The 16738-nt window shown below is 39.1% G+C and overlaps 1 protein-coding gene across 4 annotated transcripts in view; it reads right to left on the bottom strand.

Moving 5' to 3' along the window:
• LOC132295231 (protein HASTY 1) overlaps positions 1-16738 on the bottom strand; it is a 60354-nt gene that overhangs the window by 43029 nt on the left and 587 nt on the right. For 3 of the 4 annotated variants that reach the window (XR_009478372.1, XM_059793404.1, XM_059793403.1), the window contains exons 2-9: positions 12369-12470; positions 10791-10934; positions 10614-10694; positions 10449-10518; positions 9887-9957; positions 9650-9813; positions 9483-9554; positions 9112-9349 (exon numbers count right to left, since the gene is read on the bottom strand). Coding sequence is in view for 3 of the 4 variants with exons in the window: in XM_059793404.1 (XP_059649387.1) it covers positions 9112-9349; positions 9483-9554; positions 9650-9813; positions 9887-9957; positions 10449-10518; positions 10614-10694; positions 10791-10934; positions 12369-12470 (942 nt within the window). In the remaining variant the exon portion in view is untranslated. Of the gene's footprint in view, positions 1-9111; positions 9350-9482; positions 9555-9649; positions 9814-9886; positions 9958-10448; positions 10519-10613; positions 10695-10790; positions 10935-12368; positions 12471-14921; positions 15723-16738 lie in introns of all 4 variants that reach the window. The other variant, XM_059793405.1, reaches the window with a different exon arrangement.

The raw sequence follows: 16738 nt of genomic DNA on the forward strand, positions 1-16738 counted from the left end.
AATGTCCACATGTACTTCTTCTGACTCTCCTTCTCTCTTCTGGTTCTACATCACTCACACTACCTGTCCTACATCATGATGCTATAGAAATCTGTTGGAATATGTGGTAATATTCTTGTAGTAAGCATGATCAGAGGGATTGACAAGAATATTTAGTAAGCATAATCAGCAGGATTGACAAGAATATTTAGTAAGCATAATCCGCGGGATTGCCCAAAATATTTAGTAAGCAGATTTGACCACAATTATTGTAATTCAAATCCCACAATTATTGTAATTACATTTCCTAAAGAATATAAATATATGGGTGTAGAGATGTCAAAATTAACTTTCTACAACCCTTTCTTACATTTTACTCTTTCTTCTTCTCTCTTTCTCTTATCTTTCCTCTCTAAACCCTAATCATCCAAAACCCTATCAACTTGGTATCAGAGCCAGGTTAAGTTCTGTGCTCATCTCTCTCTTCTAAATTTGAAGAAGGCCTAGAAGTGTGCTGACGTCAGCATCAGTAAGCTGGCGTCGGCATGGGAACAAAATCCTCTCCGGTGCAACAATATATCTGTTGCAGCCGGTGAGTTTTTTTGGAACACGTGTTAGAAAAAAATTGGGATACATGTTAGGGAAGTGTTGGGATGTACATTAGGAAAGCGTTGGGATGCACGTTAGGAGAAAGTTGGGATGTACATTAGTAAAATGTTGAGATGTAAGGCCAACATTCCAACATTTTGGTAATATGTATCCCAAACAAAACTCACCGGCTGTTGCTTTGCAGCCGATGAGTTTTTTTGAAACACATGTTAGAAAAAAATTGGGATACATGTTAGGGAAGTGTTGGGATGTACATTAGGAAAGCGTTGGGATGCACATTAGGAGAAAGTTGGGATGTACGTTAGTAAAATGTTGAGATGTAAGGCTAACATTCCAACATTTTGGTAATATGTATCCCAAACAAAACTCACTGGCTGTTGCGCCGGAGAGGATTTTGACCTGTTAGCATGTTAGGGCTCAAAAGTCATCATCCTGAATCGCCTCTCTCTAGAACATCACAGTATTTTTTCTTGATTTTGAAGCCATCTTCTAAAAAAAAAAAAAAAAAAAAGGAGAGAGGCTGTTTGTTGTGATCTCGTTGATGGAGCCTTTTCTATTAGATTTTCTGCTTCCATCTATCACAGAATGGTGCGACTAGGCAGTGTTAATGATTTTCTGAAGTTTGGTTTCAAGATTTGAAGCATTCAACTCAGGCCTGATAATTATATAATTGTTCTACTTATTTCTAGTTGATTTCATCCTTAGATTCCTTGTTTGTTCTTTGGCTATTGTATCTATTCTTGACATAAGATGTCGGAAGTCTCTACAAGTACTGAGAAAGGTGGATTAGGCCGTGTCTCGTCCATTGTTGACAATCCATCTCTTCAGATTAGTCCTGTGAAATTAGATGGGACCAATTACTTAGCATGGTCTCGATCATCCCTTTTATCAATTTAAGCACGTGGCCTGAGTGGTTATTTGACTAGAGACCGCAAGAAGCCAGAGTCAACCGATACCTCTTATGATCGATGGGTGTCTAGTGATGTCTTGGTTGCTACACTCTATGCAACCACATATCTGTCGTGGATACCTTCTTCTTGATTCAGCCCATAGCATTTGGATGGTTGTATCTCAGACTTGCTCTCAGTTGGGGAATGATGCACAAGTCTATGAATTACAGAAAAAGGTGCATGAAACCAAACAGCGAGATAGGGCAATTGCACACTACTATGCTGAGCTTAATAGTCTGTGGCAAGAGTTGGATTATTATCAAGACTTTCAAGCAAAATGTGCTACTGATAATGCCAAATTTCAAAAACTTTTGGATAAAGAGCACGTGTACGATTTTTTAGCCGGGCTTAACATTTTTTTTTATAAGTAAAAATATATTAGAAAAACGTTCAAAAGGGGAACGTGTCCCTAATACAAGAAGAAAAAAGGTCTAAGGATCAATAGAATCCAAGGGATCAAAGAAATCATCAATCGAGGAGCATGCATTTCCTCTTACATAACAGAACAAAGAACGAAGAATATGAATTTTTAAATTAGCTAAAGACGATTCTTTTCCTTCAAAGGATCTGTTATTCCTCTCACGCCACAAACACCACCAGACACAATGTGGAACAATCTTCCAATAATCACGAGCTTGTTCTTTAACAGGACACCTTTTCCAAGCGTTAATCAATTGTGAGAAGTGCTTAGGCATTACTTAGAAAACGCCAAACATGCCAAAAATAAAACTCCAACAATCATACGCCACAGGACAATGCAAAAGAATGTGATCCACAGATTCACTATCAGCTTTACATAAACACCACCAAATAACAATGATGTTGCCTCTCTTTCTCAATTGTCCAATGTCAAAATCTTTCCCAATGTGGCAGTCCAAACGAAGAATGCGATTCGAAGAGGAGCTTTAGAACGCCAAACAAACTTCCAAGGGAACTCAAGACCAACGTAATTGGACAAACAGAAGAACATAGATCGGACGCCATACCGACCATGAGCTAAAGGAACCAATAAAATATCATCACACCCTCTGCCAATATCCTTTTGCCTATACAACGTATCCAAAAAAACGCAAGCTTCCTCCATTTCCCAATCCTGAAAGGGCCGCCTAAACCGCACATCCCACATAACTCCATTGTTATCAAGTTGATAACAATCAATCACGTAGACATGCTTATTGACTGCAATATTGTAAAGTCTAGGAAAGGAATGAGACAGCAACTGATCGCCGCACCAAAGGTCCTCCCAAAAACGAACATATCTGCCATCACGAACTTTGAATCTAATATGTGTGGAGAAAACATCCCAACCCTTCCGAATGAATTTCCGCACACCAACGCCTCCCGTAATAGTGACCGGAAGAGATGACCAGGCCCCACTCTCCTCACCAAAACGACACGAGACAACTCTTCTCCACTGACGATGACGTTCCCTTCCAAATCTCCATAACCACTTTCCCAAGAGAGCACGATTAAAAGGAACAATTTTTCGAATGCCTAACCCGCCTAACCTCAACGGTTGGCAGACTTGATCCCAATTAACAAGATGATACTTAAACTCCTCTCCCCTTCCACCCCAGAGAAAATCCCTCTGAATTTTTTCAATCCTTTCAGTAACAGAACATGGAATTTGAAACATAGATAAAAAATAAGTAGGAAGGGATGAGAGAGTACTCTTAATGAGCATGACTTCCCCCCCCCCCCCCCCCCTAGATAGATACTGCTTTTTCCATCTTGCTAATCTTTTCTCATATCTATTAATCACTGGATCCCGATTCCCAACTCGTGTAGAAGAAACTCCCAAAGACAATCCTAAGTAAGGAAGAGGAAAAGTACCAACTCCACACCCTAGGACAGCAGCTAAGGAGGAAATATCTGGGACATCCCCAACTGGGACAAGCACACTCTTTCCGACATTAATCTTTAACCCAGAAACCGCTTGGAAGCAAGCAAGAATGCACCTCAGATATCTGAGTTGAGAAACTTCAACATCACAAAATACCAAAGTATCATCCGCAAACAACAAATGGGAAATCTGCATCTGATGTTCAACGTCTCTGCCAACTCTGAACCCCCTGATATAACCTAAATCTTCTGCTTTTCTCATTAACCTACTCAGAACTTCCATGACAATAAGGAAAAGAAAAGACGATAATGGATCTCCTTGTCGCAGACCACGCGAGCTAGCAAAAATACCTGCAAGTGAACCATGCACGAGCACATAAAACATAACTGACGAGATACAAGTTTCAATCCATTTTATCCACCTATCACCAAACCCCATCCTCCGAAGTAGATACAGAACAAACTTCCAATTAACATGATCAAAAGCTTTCTCAATATCAAGCTTACACAAAACACCAGGAACCCCACTTTTTAATCTAGAGTCAACACATTCCCCTGCAATAAGAACAGAATCCAAAATCTGCCTCCCACCAACAAAAGCATTCTGTGATTCTGAAATGAGACCATCCAAAACATTACTCATCCTGGAGACAAGAACCTTAGCAATAAGCTTATACAAACATCCAATTAAGCTAATTGGCCGAAAGTCCTTAATATCATAGGCACCGCCCTTCTTGGGAATGAGAGCAATAAAATATGCGTTCAAAGATTTCTCAAATGTGCCATAAGAATAAAAATCCTGAAAGGTGCCCATCATCTCAGCTCGCACCACCTCCCAACTCTCCTTAAGAAACCGCATAGTAAACCCATCTGGCCCTGGAGCTTTGTCCCCGTTACAACTAGAAAGTGCCTTAAGCACTTCCTCCTCCATGAATGGAATCTCAATCCTATCACTATCCAACGCAGAAATAGAATTAAATGGAAGACCATCAAGAGTAGGTCTCCAATCCAAAGTCTCAGTGTAGAGCTGCTGATAAAAAGAAGCGATTCCCCTGCGCACCTCGTCATCCGGGCTTAACATTGAGTATGACCAGATTCGTATTCAGGTGCTTGGTAGGGATCCCTTCCCATCTTTGAGGCAAGCTTATTCATATGTCTAGCAGGAGGAGAGTATTAGGAGTGCCATGATTCGCAGTATCACTCAAGATCATTCTGCTTTAGCTTCTATCCCTCAAAAAGACCAGCGGTCGCGACAGCCTGGTGTCGATGGCAAGAGTGGGGGTTCTAAGAAGGACCTACTGAAGTGTGACTTTTGTGGTAAGACAAGACACACTGCAGATCATTGTTGGAAACTTCATCGACGTCCCACTAGAGGTCGAGGTGGAGGACAGTCTGGCTCAGCAAGGTCACATGCTCATTTGTAGAGAATGTCTAAGCCAAACAATGGGGACTATGCCCTCTCACTGCATATAAATTGCAGACACTTTGAGGGTTGATGGCTCGCTTCAGTGCTTCATCTGCCTCAACTTTTGCTATAGTCTCATCTTCTTCTAACTTTGCTCACACAGGTATATCTGCAAGTGCTTATAGTGTCTTTCCACCTTCTCAACCATGGGTCATTAATTTTGGAGCCTCTGATCATATTACAGGTTCTTCTAATCTTTTCTCCTCTAATTCAACTTGTTCTGGTAAGGATAATGTAGAGTTGCAAATGACTCTTTGTCATCTATTTCTGGAAAGGTGCTTGTCAAATGTTCCCCGTCCATGTCACTTTCTTCAGCATTACATGTTCCAACTTTTGCCAACAATTTGCTATCTGTAAGTCAAATCACTAAGTCTCTAAACTGTTGTGTGACCTTTTTCCCTACTCATTGTGTGTTTCAGGAATTGGGGACGGGGAGAACGATTGGCACTAGTAAGGCACATAGTGGTCCATATCTGCTGGAGCCTTTTTCTGGTGATAACCCGTCTTCTCTTTTGGCTCTTCATGCTGATAATTCTCACACACTTCAGCAGATACATCAGTGGCATAGGCGTTTGGGTCATCCTTCTATTGGTGTATTATAAAAACTTTTTCCTGATTTGGTTAAGCAGTGTAATAAAGAGAGTTTTATTTGTGATGCGTGTGAGTTTGCAAAACATCAAAGGAATTCTTATCCTATTAGTAATAATAGAAGCACTGCTCCTTTTATGATTGTTCATTATGATGTATGGGACCATCCAGGGTTGTTTCGCTTTCTGGCTATCGATGATTTGTTACTTTTATTAACCGTTTTTCTAGAGTTACTTGGGTATACTTATTACGTTGTAAAAGTGATGTGGTCACATGTTTTCAGACATTTCACAAGATGATATGTACTCAGTTTGATGCTAAAATTAAGATTCTTAGAACTGACAATGGGACGGATTATACTGAAGGTGCCTTTCAAACATATCTAGCTGACCATGGAATTGTTAATCAAACTAGTTGTGTTAATACTCCAGCACAGAATGGCATGGCCAAACGGAATAATCGCCATCTTCTTGAAGTAGCTCGCTCTTTACCATTCAGTATGGGTGTTTCTAAGACCTTCTGGGGTGATGTTGTTCTCACTGGCACACCTCATTAATCAGATGCGCCTTTGAGAGCTCTTGACTTTATGGTTCCTATTGAGTTGCTTCAAGGCCATGGAAACATCCACTCAATTCCTCCCCGAGTTTTCGGAAGTGTGTGTTTTGTTCATGATCACCAACGTTCCAGAGGGAAACTTGATCCCAAGGCACTAAAATGTGTGTTCAAGCCCAAGCTCAGGAGGAATCCAGAAAACAAGTGGAAGATTCCACCATTCATAATAAGGGGGAGCAGGGTGAAGAACAAGCTGATTATAGGAGATTAGATAAGAAGAGGGCAAAGGTATTCTTGTTGGCCTAGATGTTAGATGGAGCAGATTCCCACTCATGCACCTCCACCACACCAGTTGCCTCCAACTCTAATTTCAGAACCCAATGTACCTCCTCTCCCATCACGTGATAAGTCCTCTCTTATTCCTACTGTTGATAATAATGACCTTCCAATTGCTATAAGAAAGGGAATCAGGAGTTGTACTCAACATCATATTTTTAATTTTGTTTCCTATAATTCTTTATCTCCTTCCTTTCGTGCATTTGTTTCCTCTTTGTCTTCTATAACTATTCCTCAGAGTTGGAAAGAAGCTCTTGCAGATCCCAAGTGGAAAGAAGCAATGGTATAAGAAATGAGAGCTTTAGGGAAGAATGGGACATGGGAGCTTGTTCCACTTCCAAATGACAAAAAAATTTGTTGGATACAAGTGGGTTTTTACTATGAAGCAGAAAGCAAATGGAACTATAGAGAGATATACAAGGCGCGTCTGGTTGCTAAGGGTTCACCCAAACATATGGCATCGATTATCGAGAGACATTTGCACCAGTAGCTAAGATGAACTCCATCCGAATGCTTTTGTCATGTGCAGCCAATTTAGGGTGGAGCCTTCAGCAATTAGATGTAAAGAATGCATTCCTTCATGGAGATCTCGAGAAAGAAGTCTACATGGAGGTTCCACCAGGATTCTCTTCTATGACTACTGAAGGAGAGGTATGCAAATTAAAGAAGGCACTTTATGGCTTGAAGCAATCTCCGAGAGCCTGGTTTGACCAATTTTATAAGGCATGCCAAGGGCAAGATCACTATTCTTATTGTAGATGTAGATGACATTGTGGTAACAGGAGATGATTTTGAGGAGGTGTCCAAGTTAAAAGCTCACTTAGCCCAGGAATTTGAGATCAAAGATTTGGGGAATTTATGATATTTTCTTGGGATAGAGGTTGCAAGATCTGATAAAGGCATCTTTATATCTCAAAGGAAATATATTCTTGATCTTTTAGAAGAGACAGGCATGTTAGGTTGTAAACCGGCAGACTCTCCTATTGAGATGAATCATCGTCTTCAGAGTGGTGATGGCAAACAAGTGGACAATATAAGATATTAGAGATTGGTTGGGAAACTTATATATTTATCTCACACTCGTCCAGACATAGCATATGCAGTGGGTGTTACTAGCCAATTTATGCATGACCCTCGCACCACTCATTTAGAGATTGTGTATCGCATTCTGAGATATTTGAAGTCTGTGCCTGGAAAAGGGATCTTATTCTCTAGTCATGCACATTTGAAATTGGAAGCTTTCACAGATGCAGATTGGGCAGGCTCAATTGATGATAGACAGTCCACCACATGTTATTGCAACTTTATTGGTGGAAATTTGGTTACTTGGTGGAGCGAAAAAACAATTTGTAGTGGCTAGGTCAAGTGCAAAAGCAAAATACAGGGCTATGGCTCATGGGGTCTGTGCACTCATGTGGATTCAGACCTTGATGAGCGAATTGAGTGTTATGGATGATGGTCCTATAAGACTTTATTGTGACAATAAAGCGGCCATTAGCATTACACATAACCCGGTTCAACATGACAGAACGAAGCATATTGAGATTGACAGGCATTTCATCAAGGAGAAGTTGAATCATGGAATGATCTGTATGCCTTTCATGAAGTCAGAAGAACAACTAGCTGGTGTTTTCACCAAGGGTGTGAGTTCTAATTCATTTCATTCTATTGTAGGCAGTTAGGCATGAGAAATATCTATGCACCAACTTGATGGGGAGTGTTGGAATATGTGGTAATATTCTTGTAATAAGCATAATCAGTGGGATTGACAAGAATATTTAGTAAGCATAATCAGCGGGATTGACAAGAATATTTAGTAACCATAATCAATGGGATTGCCCAGAATATTTAGTAAGCATAATCAGTGGGATTTTACCACAATTATTGTAATTCAAATCCCACAATTATTGTAATTAAATTTCCTGAAGAATATAAATATATGGGTGTAGAGATGTCAGAATTAACTTTCTACAACCCTTTCTTACATTTTACTCTGACTTCTCTCTTTCTCTTATCTTTCCTCTCTAAACCCTAATCATCCAAAACCTTATAATTCAACTAAATCCAATTGGGCTAACACTCCACCAGTTGGCCTATTAACACCGACGCCCACGTAACCATTAAAGGCCTTCTCCCCATTACGTAACCATCCCTTTTGAAAACTATAACGCATGCCAGCTGCCCCCAACTTGTTATTAAGGCCCCTCACATATGCAACGTGTGTCACCACACCTGGCCTATTCTCCTCATGCTCCCCTCGCGTGTGGAAACTATAACGCATGCCAGCTGCCCCAACTTGTTATTAACGCCCCTCACATATGCAACGTGTGTCACCACACCTGGCCTATTCTCCTCATGCTCCCCTCGTGTGTGGATCTCACTCCTTCATCAGCCTTCAGCCTGAGGCCTGGTCCACAGTGGCAGCATCTCTCTAGGCCTGTATTCCATTTGGGATTATTTTTTCATCCTAAACCTGTGGAATGTAATCTTGCCACTGACTCAGCACAGAACTGTTTCACACTAAGTTACAAACAAACAGATTTTAAATCCTAAAGTGTCAAATGATGTTTACAGTTAATTATTTCCACATCAATATAACCAAAAAATTTAAGAGTATCAATTGCTAAGAACTGGCAAATTCCTAGTTTTATTTATTTACGAATGCAGAAACATTATCACAAGCAATGAACATACCCAATCACATAACAAAGTCAATTTTATATGTAGTTGATACTTTCCTAGTCCGTCCATTATTAATATTGTCTAAAGACAATGTAGGCCAATGGTTACCTGTTGAATATAATAAGAGAGTATTGTGCTATCACCCACAACACATTGCAAGTTTGAAGAACCCAAAGACACCATACTCTCGCATATATATTCCGCAAACTCAAATTCACTTTCATCAATAACACCAGCACCCGAGCTAGTTCTACAGAGGAAATCTCTAGAGAATTTCATCAAGATCTGAAATATATTACTCATTGCAGAATCAAATTCAGAAGCAGATTCATCAACAGGTCGCTTCCTGCAAAACACAGATTACAGATACCCAATTATTTGTGAGAATGTTTTTTCACCAGAGGAAAAAAAAAAAAATAGAACTTAGAATTTCCACATAATGATACATAAATCACTGAAAAATACTCTGCATTGCATACCTTGGGGAAACAAGTTTGAAAAACTCACATGCATGAAGACAAAAGTCGGGAGAAGAAAGTAAGAAACCACACCTGTTGTGTGTGCGTGAAAGAGAAAAGAATAAACACTCCATAGTCCATACCAGAAAATTTTAAATTAGACTGTGAAACTGCAAAGGATATCATACCCATGAACAATTCCATATTTTGAAAGATCGGGTAAGGGAGCCCACTCAGCATATGCATTAATAGCATTTAAAGCAGCTGTTACCGTGGCCGCATGCTGCTTTGCAACATCCAGCTGTTGCCTTCCTGCTTCACTCACTGCAGCTCCAAAGTGCCTCTCTAGTAACTTATCACAAATAAAGGCATCAGAAAATGCTTAAAACAATCATATTATACCGAATTCCAGAACCAAGACGTACAGTGTACAATAACGGCAAAATTTCAGGCAATGATTGGGTAAGCCCACGTAACAATAGTCTACGCCGATCACCTGAATGAAACAAACAAGTGGCAAGAAGCAACACAAAAATTAAGATATAAATGAATTATTGTACTTGTCCGGTTTCTAACATTTAAACCAAACAGATTAGTTAAAAAGTTTTTCTTTAAGGGGCAAAAAAGTTAAAAGGGCAGGCCAAAAAGATAGAAAGTTTCTAAGTTCTGAATGTTTAGATTTAAGGGCATATCCTTTTTTCTTCCTAGTTGATACTCACACACCCCCACTCCAAGAAATTATTTGCTCTCAAGAGGAGTCGAACCTTAGACCTGATGCTTCATTAGGCACCAGGGCCAAGTGACCTACCCACTTGAGCCAACCCCTTGGGGTTAATTTAAGGGCAAATAGTTGTCCGTGAAAGAGGCAAAAAATAAAAAAAACACGTATGTAGAGATTGGAGTTTAGTTTATTTAAATTTACATCTCAAAAAAAATTAAAGACCTATTAACATCAGAAAGATGTACTAATGTCTACCAGTCAAATACCTTCTAAATCTTCATTATGAACTGTAATGTCTTCAGGAAGCCACCTTAGCATCATAGCAACCAACTCAGCCTAAAATGAATAACAAATCAACTTCATTATCTCATGCAAATTTTAAGAGAATGCAAGCAAAAGTTCAATAGCATATGGACAAAGACAATATTTACTTGTATAGGACCATTATTGCAAAGGGAAACTAGAGACGGAAAAAGCTCCTGCCAAAGAGTTATGCCTTCTCTCCTCACAATCTATAACAAGGTAAAACAAATAAGTACTACATCTGCAAAACGAGCCACAGGGAATTTGAAATTAAAAAAAAAAAGTGAAAAGTGAATATAGAAAACCTCAGCAACAAGAGCAGCAGTCTGACTTTTCAAAGCCCATTCTTCACAAGGGTTTGCCACTTCAGAGATCAAGTCAACAGCAACATTTGCAAAGTTCCTTCGATCCGAAGGGTTCAATTCATCCCACCGCAACCGCACCAAATGCTGCAGAAATATATGTAGAGATAATCAAAATCAAAAGACAGGGTTGGACCAATCTATTGTCATAAAACTTCACATGGTCTTAGCAGACACCTGTGAAGCATGTCTACGGATATAAGACACAACAGGACTATCTGGCCAATCTTAACTAAAGGATAAAAGTAAAAGTAAACCATCACAAAGACAATGAAACTCAAAAATATATTTCTTATATATAAATATTTATTATTAATGAGTGTGATGAACAAAACTTCATGACAGAAAATATAAGAGTCTATGACTATAATAAAAAAAATTTAACTTACGAACCACATATAAAGCTAGAACATGACATATATTTGGGTGAATATGTGTGCACATATCTAGATATGTATATACATATATACACGTGATTGAGACAAACTTTTTCTCCTCTCGTGTCCTCTCCTTCTAGTAGAAACTTCCTGTTTTTTTTTTGTCAAATATGGTCAACTTTTTATGAATTTTACATAAACTTTAACTTCATTTTTCTTATAATTTTAAATCATACTAAATTTTCAAGTTGGCGAAAACTAACAAATGTATTTTTAGTTACAAACACATCTATGTCCTCCAGACATAACTTGAGATGTTAAAGAAGTATCTGTCTGACATGTGTTGAACACCAATTCCACTCGTGAAGATCATGAAGAACAATAGTAGCAGTTGATCCATACCCACTTCATACTCGTGTATGAAGTGATCGGCTAGCAGTCACTATACAAAGCGGACAGACCATGATGAGTGATTGTGCTGACAGTAAGCAACAGGCGCACTTTTAAAGCAAGTGCTCGAGGATCAAGTGAAAATACACATTATGTGTGGAACCAATAGGAAATTTTTATCCAAGGTAAATCAATGGTTAGAATCTGGACTGACCCGTAACATTGCACTTTCTCCAAGTGGTAATGATACTTGAGCTCTAGAAACGAATACATTCAACCCCCCACCCCACCGAGGAAAAACAAAAAAAAAATAAAGGGGCACTTCTAGATGAAATTTACGTCCATAACTCCTTTAACATTCCGCATGTGCAGTTTGCAGAGTATAATAAATTCAAAATATGAACAAAGCTACATATGGCAAGAACATATTAAAATAAAAAATAAAAAAACTTTAAAAAAAAAAAAAAAAAAAAAAAAAGGGATCCAGTAGATGTTTCTGCTCTGAACATATACATATACATAATTACATATACAAGTGGATTCTACGACCAGAGTTGATATTTAGGAAATGGCAACCGAACAGAATGCAGTATTCTCCCCCAAGGAAATAATCCTAACACCAAACCATCAGGGAATGAATATCAACACATGGTCTGCCGTCAACATCTATGTACTTAATAGATCAAACTACCAGACTAACAAGAAACGAAACCTCCTGCCACATAAGAATGAGTAAAGATGTATGGGCAAAGACCTGCAGCATTTTGAAAGCATGCAACCTAATTTCAGAAGACCAATCCTTCTTGACTAAAACAAACGATGTGTTGGCCAAGACACGAATATCCCCTGCTTTAATCTGCAAAATATTGGAAGGATAACATATCAGGCATTGAATATAATAAGATAAAATAAATTTACCTTATTCACCAACCAAAATAATAGTAAAATCAAGTATCTATAAATTTTTCACTGTTCATTCCTTGGAAGAAATTTATGTGAAAGAAAAACTGTACACGAGATAGCTATACATTTTATAGTTTTCAATAAAGGGTGGTTATAGATATGTGTGGGGAAATAACCTACAAAGAATATCAGGAAATGTGTGAACATTCAAAAAGATAATATCCAACCATGTGGAGAGTAATATTTTCTATAAATAAAATAATATGACTACATTCCAAAATGTCATGAGAATAAAAAATCTTATAAGTTGGCATGCTATAGAAAACAGAACAAACAATATCCGCAAAGATATTTTTAGGCTTCAAACTTTACCAAATAGAGGAACTTCCATAGTTTTTGGTAAGGGGGAAACTTCCATAGTACTAATATAGTAACGATAAATTTCAACGACAACCTAAAGATATTTTTGCTATGGATGTTGTTATTCCGGTAGAGGCTAAGGGGTGGTGCCCCGGGGGGAGGGGGGGGGGGAGAACAATGGATGACATTGGGGAGGTGAGTAAGTGTTTAGGATTGGCATATGAGGGGAATGAAGAAAAAACTATGGAGTTATTCCACTCTATTGACGATGAGTGGAAGGTGACTAGAAGAAAGAGGAATCACTCTTCGACAGGAGAGAGGGAACTCCGGAATTTAATTTCATATGTTTTTGTTTTTTGATAAGTAAGATATCATTAAAAATGCTCAAAAAAGGGGAGAGAGCCCAAAAGAATACAAAGGGCGTCCAAGGTTACGCTAAAATTTCAAGCTATCCACAAAATCCAAAAATCCCCCATAGATTTACAATTACTCCCATAAACCAAAAAAATTAAGGTAGATAGTATATTGAATTTGAGAGTCCAAATTGGAGATTCATCTCCCTCAAAAGATCTCCTATTTCTCTCGCACCACAAACCCCACCATAAACAAAGGGGAGTGACCCTCCAAGCTTGTCTGACTTGGCTCTCCACTGTACACCCTCTCCAAGTCTTTAACATTTCCACCATAAAACAGGGAGAAACCCAAACCATACCAAAAGCAACCAAGAACATAGACCAAATATCTCTCACAATGAAGGAGAAGGTGGTTGGTAGATTCTCCCGCCTTGTTACACATGTAACACCAATTCAGTGAATTCACCACTATACGTCTCCTTCTAAGATTGTCAAGGGTGAGGATGCTTCCAAGAGCGGCTATCCAAGCAAAAAAGGCCACCTTCAAGGGGGGCTTCGTCCTCGAAACAGCCTTCCAAGGGAAGGTAGAACGTGGGGTTTCCGACAAACTCTAGTAAAAAGATCTAACCTCAAACACCCTTCTTAGGGAGCCCACCCAAACCATCTCATTCATGCCCGTGCCCTCCACCAACTGACTATAGAGAACAACTAAAAACTGTGTGACACCCGTAAGCTCCCAATCATGAAACACTCTACGAAACTGCACATCCCAAGTCATCCTCCCATAATCAAGACGATAATAGTGAGCAACCAGGGCATGCTTACTTAGAGAGATCCTAAAGAGCCTTGGGAACCTACAAGCCAATGATAAATCCCCACACCAGCGATCCTCCCAAAATCTAATGTGTCTCCCATTCCGAATTCTAAATCAGATGCGTTTAGAAAACTCATCCCAACCTTTTGGGATAAGCTTCCACACACCCACACCCGCCGGATATCTCAACTCTCCAGACACCCATCCTCCCTCTCCCTCCCCAAATCGACAGGCAATTACCCTCCTCCATAACCGAGTCCCCCAAACGCATTTCAAAATATGGGACCACTTATGCAAAGCAATTACAGTTCCAATGATGCATATGGAAGCACGTATAAGGTAATCAAAATTTCTTAATGCTCCACTATTAGGAAATATAATAGCATCTAAATAATTTTTTTACTTCCACAAACCCTAAATCCCCCATCCCAGCCAAAAAACAAATAAATAAATAAAAAGAAAGAATACAAAAACCCAGCCACCCACAACCCCTCCCAAAAAGAAGAGATTATCAACATAAATTAACTATTTTGCTGCTTTTTACCACTTTTATTAACATTCAAAATTAATTGTCTCAATGATGAATCCAATCTACACTTAGAATTATAGGGCTAGTTTGTTTCAAAACATAAAATAAAAAATTTATAAAAAAAAAAAAAATGAGTTTTTAGAGAACTACAAAAGACAGTATCTAAAATCAGCCCCTCAACTCAGTTTCAGAAAAAATATAATTCAAAAAACTGACAACCAAATTAATTATCGAATTACTTTATGTTTTGGGATAATTCCAAAAAAATGGTGTTTTGGAGGTCAAATGACAAATAGATGGAATCAAATTCTAGTTTTCCAGATTAATGGAGTTTTCTCAAATGCTGACCTGGACATGGAATTTTACTGTAGATCATTTTTTCATTCCCAAACTGCCCATCTTATATTGTTAAATTGACCCAACTACCCCTTCAAGCTAACCGAGACCCAAAAGCCAGCGTTGGAACACACCCTAGTCTTTCTCTTCACGACCTCTATGCTCACAGCTGCCGATCACCACCGTAATCAGAAAATGCTTTTTGTCGGCCCATTCATTCTCACCGCCGGTTCATACCGAGTTCACCATGGCACCACAAGCTTCACCATTGTTGCCGGTGCCACACCTCTTCTTTGCCGGCATCATAGTTTCGAGATCAGATTTTTTTTTGCAGCTCTCATCATCCTTGCAGGCCGTTCCAAGCTCACTGCCCGTTCTTTCTAGCCATCCTTGCTCGTCATATGTGCATTGGAGTTGCTGGTTCGGTCACCAATCATTCCTTGCTTGCTACCCACTTGGTCACCGTCCTTTGTCTTCGCCGGAATCCTCTCTGTCCCGAAGTTCAGGCCCTTATATCATCATCGCCGGTGGGGTATTCCCTACTCACGACCGTTCCAATCTCTCTGTCGGCTATATTCCAGTCGTCGTCCGTTGTTTCGGTCATCGTGACCTGACAATCTGATCCTTGCTCACTGTTGCCCACGTCACCGCCGACCGGTAGGGAAATCACAGTCCATCACCAACCTGTTCCGTTAAAACCGTTCACCGCCATGGTGTCACTTCTCCGATGCCAATCCGCACTGCCGTTCAGTCCTGCCGAGAAGTTCCTCATCTCAGTCGTCCGTTGGTCACCAACTCCTTGAGGGTATGTTGCTGCACAGGATTTTGGGTCTCGGTTAGCTTGAAGGGGTAGTTGGGTCAATTCGCAACAATATAAGATGGGCAGTTTGGGAATGAAAAAATGATCTCCTGTAAAATTCCATGTCCAAGTTAGCATTTGAGAAAACTCCATTAATTTGGAAAAATAGAATTTGACTCCATCTATTTGTCCTTTGACCTCCAAAACACCATTTTTTTGGAATTTTCCCTTATGTTTTTCTGTTCTCTGATAAAACTGTTCTCCAAAAACATAATCAAACAGTACTAAAGTCATTGTTAATAGAACGGGATACTTTTCCTCCATGTGAGTTCAACACTTCATCCGAGTGCCTGTGGCCATATGCTGGCAGAGCATAAACTTATATTTTGTACATGCAGCATCAATCAGATGGCCCTTAATTTTTGCATCCCTGGAAACTGTCACCAAACGGTTTCTCGCTTTAAAAGCAATGGTAATAATAGGTTAATGTATTCAACCGGCTTTAGAATTCGTCCTACCGAAGAAACTCCGAAAAACACACTAGTTTTAATATCAGTAAATTTTGAATGAAACAAATAAAACATCAAACACATTATAACATATTATGGGGATTCCCAACTCAGTATAATCACACCTAAAAATAATCATTCTAACATTACCACTAATTGCTAGAGCTATTTGCAAACAAAGAGCATTAATACCACATATATCCTTGCTGAATTGAATTCAATGCCGTGTTTAGGTTGTTCTCTAAGCCCTAAAATCGAATACATTTTTCAAATGTCTAGAAGTTTATTTGAGCAAGAACCCTTTTATGCATATTTTTGATAAGTAAAGAGTGTAGTAGCTGAAGATGAGGCTAGTAGAGAAGGAAAGACTAATAAAGGGAAAGAGAGCTCACGGATTCTAGGTCATAAATTCAAGAAGTTCGACTAAAATGAAACAAATAAAACATCAACCACATTATAACATATTCTGAAGAATCCCCATTCACTATATTCACATATAAAAGCAATCATTCTAATAAAAT

The sequence above is a fragment of the Cornus florida genome, unplaced genomic scaffold, assembly GCF_030987335.1.
Source record: "Cornus florida cultivar Cherokee Brave unplaced genomic scaffold, ASM3098733v1 CherokeeBrave_3.0.0_Hap2_Chr02, whole genome shotgun sequence".
Lineage (NCBI taxonomy): Eukaryota > Viridiplantae > Streptophyta > Magnoliopsida > Cornales > Cornaceae > Cornus > Cornus florida.